The sequence below is a fragment of the Montipora foliosa genome, chromosome 9 (genome assembly GCF_036669935.1).
Source record: "Montipora foliosa isolate CH-2021 chromosome 9, ASM3666993v2, whole genome shotgun sequence".
In the NCBI taxonomy this organism is placed as follows: Eukaryota; Metazoa; Cnidaria; class Anthozoa; order Scleractinia; family Acroporidae; genus Montipora; species Montipora foliosa.
Window position 1 is genome coordinate 10,301,871 of NC_090877.1, and position 5,412 is coordinate 10,307,282.

Sequence of the window (5,412 nt, forward strand, 5' to 3'; positions counted from 1 at the left end):
TAGGGGGAAATGATGGGGTTTCATTTCTCAATTCAACTGAATGCTATGACCCTCACACAAACAGATGGACTCAACTGGCCCCAATGTGCCGACCAAGAGCAGGAATAGGTGCTGCAGCACTAGATGGTCGAATCTATGCAGTTGGTGGGTTTGATGGTGCTCAAAGGCTGGATATAGTTGAAATGTATGACCCTCGAATGAATTCCTGGACAGAGGCTGCATCCCTAAACTCGTGTAGGGATGGTGTATGCGTTGTGTCATACGGCTGTTGGGTTTATGCCGTGGGTGGAATAGACGGGCCATCATACCTCAATACAGTTGAGGCATACAATCCTAGGACTGATCAGTGGGAAGATGTGATTTCAATGACAAGATGTCGTGCTGCTGCTGGCGTGGCAGTGCTGAAAAACACCTTTTAAAAGATGGTCTTCTTAAGAGGATCTAAAATGAGCTGCAACAGTAACTAACATGACGTAAAATGATCTAAAATGACCTACAACGGTCTCTAAAATGACCTAAATGAGCTACAATGGTATCTTAAATGAGCTACCACCATTTTGTCTGTTTTAGATCATTTTAGATACAGTTGTAGCTCACATTAGGTCATTCCTTGTTTTAGTAACTATGGAGCATGGCAACACAATAACTGTTAATTATGGGAATTGACTGCTTACTTCGGTTATTTAAATTAATAATTATTTTAATAATTGAAATTGTCAATTTCTTGGAGATTTTACCAGAAAATGTGCCTCACCACTTGCACAACGTTCTTATGAATGAAGTGAACTCTGTTAGATTGAAGGGTTATTTTATTCTTGGGGCTTTCAGCAGTTTTGAACATAGCACAGCAAGCCCTAAATTGCCAGCTATAGTCAAACAAGGAGGGATAAAAAATTGACGATTAGTAAGGGTCAAAAATGGTAAAAATATCAATTGAACAAAAATAATAAGAATGTCAACATGGACATTGACATTCAATATTAATTTGCCGTCACTGTGTCAGGATTGAATTTCATTCTTATTAAAATTAATGATGTTGGTTTCTTTTTTTGTAAATAACTAGGGCATTACTGGTAAAATTAATATTTTGATCTTCAAAGCTTCAGGGGGATGAAAGTTTACATGGCTCATTATTTCATTGATATTTTTCTAGTATGGCAATACAATGTACATATATGGAAATGCTAATAAAGATTGCATTGTATTCAATAATTTAAATCTGGTGATGGTTTTTTTTCACCAACAATTCAAGACCTACCAAAGTTGCTTCTGTTGTTTACATCTGTAGATCAGAACACTCAGTCACTTGACAAATTTTAGTTCTAAGCGCTGGTTATTTCTTAATTCATCATTGTATTGTTGATAAAATGTGGCCAAAATGAATAAATAAAGATAATTAGAACCAAGTTTGTGAAATTAGTTCATATTACAAGCTTAGCTAATAGTTTTCAATAGTGTCCTCCTACAAAGAGTTGAGTATCCCACCTGCCAGGGAGCAAGCAGTTAGCTATTTACAAAGTGTGACAGAGATCTATGAAGCTGGAATCTCAAACAATTCCAGCAAGTGGTGAAAGTGGGATTGACCCCTGACACAGCTGCATGCAACCATTGGACCACAGGGCCACCATTTATTTGCAAAATAATAATATTATGGCAACTCCAAGTAACATAAAATTGAAGAATAATTGTTGGTCTCTGTCATGCAAAGTTTAACTGATTTCACTCCTTAATCTGGTGATTCAATGACATTATTTTTATTAAGGTCACTTCTCATCAAATGCTTTCTTCTGTTTTTCATCACATTTTGCAGTTTCTATGTAACAATTTGTCACTTCGATGTGCTATTTCTGTTTACCATGTAGTAAGGCTCTAACCTTTAGGGAACATAAGATTGTTTTCATTTGTTTCCAATTACCAGTAGGTTATTTTCTTTGTTCTGTTGTTGCAATAATAATTTTATGTCGTATGGGAAGCTGTGTTGTGCCCAAAATATGATCAGATCTGCTCAAATGCTCCTTTGTATCTTTAATTTCAGAATGTTGAAATGATATAGAGGAATTCTCATTCTTTACTGTTTGTTTCTGCAAGTTTCCTTGATTTTTCATCCTTTGTCTTTGTCAATACTATTGCTCAATCAGATGTTATGAAAAACATCTCTCAGGTTCTGATTAGATAGTCTACATACATTAACAAGACTGAATTAATGAAATTAGTGATCCTGAATGTAAAGTAACATGAAATCGATCACTCTCTTTAATTAATTTGTTTCTTTAGGTGTTTAATGAACCTGAATTCATAAGTTAAAATATTGCAAAGAATAGCTATCGAAAATGATCTTTTGAATATCCTGGCATAAATATTAGGCCTAATAGTTTAAGTACTGTAAGACCCCAATCACTTTTCATCAAAGTGGTTTCTGTGAATGATGAAAGGGCTATCTAAAGAATGTTACAATCAAGTGAATGACTTAATGTAACACAAAATGAAACACATTTTAAATAGTCTCTATGCTCCTGTTTGCTATCTTATTTATAATTCCATCTCTTGTTCACTTTAAACATCGTCTTGCTGAGTCAATAGAGAAGCAGAAAAGTTCACTGAATGACACTTGAGTGTACCAAGATTTAACAACACACAGGTCTTTGAACTGGAGAAAGCAGGAACTGTCACCAACAATATTTTCTGGCCAGTTTCTCCTGAAAAAAAGGATTTTTTGTGTGTCAATTATATTATTAAAGGAATATTTTGGTTTCAGCAGATTTGTATCAAAATTGTCAATCAAAATTCACATGACAAGATTAAAATCACTTCTTTCAGAACAAGTTGCAACACAGACTTAACCATGAAAACTGATCACAATAATATTAGTAATTTTTAGCTCTCCTGATGTGGTGTAGAGAGTTACTAACTGTACAAAAGCACACTAGCTCTAAATAATTTAGAGTGTGCTTTTGTACAGTTAATCTTGTTTAACTCTCTCTGACCCTTCAGTTAAAGCCTCATGAACTGAGCTAGCTTACCATGAATGACTTTGCTCTTGTATGTGGGCTGATTGCCAACAAAGTAAACATGAGGACATTTCTCCAAGATAAATGGGTCCTTGATATAGTAAGGGTAACAATCTAAAAAAAAAATATAGTACACGGTTGCTGCCCAAGTGAAAAAAATAATCTTGTTAATTATTTTCTCTTTTTGGTCAAATGTATTTGGACTCTGCAGCACTTCCCAGGGGTATCCAAAACACTAATCCAAAACTACAATCAGTTTTAGAAAGATGCCACAAACAACCAGGTTTGGAATAGTGGTAAGGACAGCTGCCTCCTACAGGTACCAATGTGTCCAGGGTTAAATGCCTACATTCAGCTTCATATATGGCTTAGTTTTTTGGTTTTCTGTACTCTGCTCCCAGAGCCTGCTTTTTAAAGTGTTATTGATAGAAAGGGAAATGGAACTGCAGTAGCTTAGGTCATCCCCTAAGGTAAAAACAGTAAATACAGCCACAACAAACGAGAGATTTAATCTTCCCATAGAGCAGAACAAAACCTCAGATAAAACTCTAAAATGAATACAACAATATCCCAACTTAACAAAAAAGTACCCATTTTAAAGTGCTTAAGAAATTACAAATTATTCAAATGTCTATGAGCAAATATACGCTAATCATGTGTCATGCCACTAAGTCATGTAAATACGTAGTCTTTGTAACAATAATTATATTACCAAGCCACTAAATTGCACGAGTAAGATAAATAATAATAATAATAATAATAATAACAATAATAATAATAATAATAATCATAATCATAATTATTATTATTATTATTATTATTATTACCTCTTCTACATAACCCATTGACCCCTGGGGCATTTGAGGTGTCAATGGGCTGTACAGTCAAAAACTAATGATGTCCCTCCATTAATTGTACAAACTCCAAAAAGACTTTCTCATGACCAGCGAAAGATGGAAACCCAACATTACTAGCCACTCCTGATTGTTTTCATTTGTGCAGTATATACTTTTAACAATCAAACGCAAAAGAGAACTAACCCTGTGCGCAAAGTAATATTGTAGGCAAAGTGTGCATGTATGTATACCAAACAATGCAGTGGTTTTACCGAGAGTATCAGGAGCTGTGGGTGCAATGTGACTCCAGTTCATGGTATGCTCTAAAATCTCCAGGTGATCTTCAAAGCTTGAGACTCTGTAAATGTCATGAACATTTTGTCCTGACGTTCCAAGAATTCTGCAAGCAAAAATAGTATTAAAAAAACAAGATTATGATGTGTTATCTCAGTCATGATACGTAAACAATTAAATTGACTCAGAAAGAGTTTTTGTAGCCAAAGAAAATAAATTATGTGGTTTGATCAGAGCTCAAACTTACCAATGTTTAGACAGGATTTTAGGGGCATTACTAAACACCAAAACAACGAAACAGTGAAACGTTGAAACGAAGCACCAAAACACCATGTACGACCCCACCATACATTGAATTATACTAACTGACAAAGGTTGGATTTGAGATCATATGTTGTCGTAGGCCTAAATAGGCCTAAAACGTTATTGCTCCTAATTCATTGAGATTAAGATTAGGATTCAGATCTATTAATACCAAGATTAGGAGCAATAACTTTTTAGGCCTAATTAGGCCTAAAACGATGTTTAATTTCAAATCCAATCTTTGTCGGTTAGTATTCAATGTATGGTGGAGTCATACATGGTGTTTTCGTGCTTCGTTTCGCCGTTTCGTTGTTTAGTAATGTCCGGATTTTAGTAATTTGGTGAGTGTTACCATAATGGTAGAAATGTACATGAGATCAATACTTCCTAAAGATACAATGTACATGTATCTAATTTGTAAATTACCTTACTCCTCCAAAAATAGCCTCGTATGGATTAGTGACACTTTGAAAAGTAGAGTAAGCTGCAGCTTGTGGAAACATACATCGATGAAGAGGTTGTTGGGGAATTGAGTGATTTGCAGGATCAAACTCGCCTGGCATTATGTCTACTGGAACACAAGTCTGTCGGAAAAATAAACAAATAGGTTGAATACTGAAATAAAGCTCTGGAAAACAGAAAAATTTAATTCGTTCACTGTTTTCATCATCATAATACAAAAGAGAATACTTGATTAAAGACAATTTTACTGTCACGCAAGTAAAATGTAGTTAATGGATTGTGACAATTTTGTCCGATCCAGCACGTGCTGTTTTGCATTCAGCTTGTAGTTCTGAGGAGATAAGTGAGGTTCCTTTGTCACACAATCGTGGGAAGTCACACAGGCTAACCTAACGCAAGGCAGTGCTCCCCCATTAACGCCAACTGGAGTCCATGTTTGCTCATAACTAGTAGTTAGCACACAACCATAAAGAACAGAGACATTAATTGGAAATGCAGAGTTGCTTCCT

The 5,412-nt window shown here is 35.2% G+C and overlaps 2 protein-coding genes across 2 annotated transcripts in view; one reads left to right on the forward strand and one right to left on the reverse strand.

Annotated features, from left to right (window-relative positions):
• LOC137971124 (kelch-like protein 20) overlaps positions 1 to 1,597 on the forward strand; it is a 5,798-nt gene extending 4,201 nt beyond the window's left edge. The window contains exon 3 of the mRNA XM_068817862.1: positions 1 to 1,597. This exon is cut by the window's left edge and continues 33 nt beyond it. Coding sequence (XP_068673963.1) covers positions 1 to 419 — 419 coding nt within the window. The 3' untranslated portion in view covers positions 420 to 1,597.
• A 141-nt stretch (positions 1,598 to 1,738) lies between these two features.
• LOC137971430 (DNA polymerase delta subunit 2-like) overlaps positions 1,739 to 5,412 on the reverse strand; it is an 11,771-nt gene continuing 8,097 nt past the window's right edge. Inside the window, exons 2-5 of the mRNA XM_068818259.1 lie at positions 4,868 to 5,025; positions 4,117 to 4,244; positions 3,021 to 3,122; positions 1,739 to 2,696 (exon numbers count right to left, since the gene is read on the reverse strand). Coding sequence (XP_068674360.1) covers positions 2,554 to 2,696; positions 3,021 to 3,122; positions 4,117 to 4,244; positions 4,868 to 5,025 — 531 coding nt within the window. The 3' untranslated portion in view covers positions 1,739 to 2,553. The remainder of the gene's footprint in view (positions 2,697 to 3,020; positions 3,123 to 4,116; positions 4,245 to 4,867; positions 5,026 to 5,412) is intronic.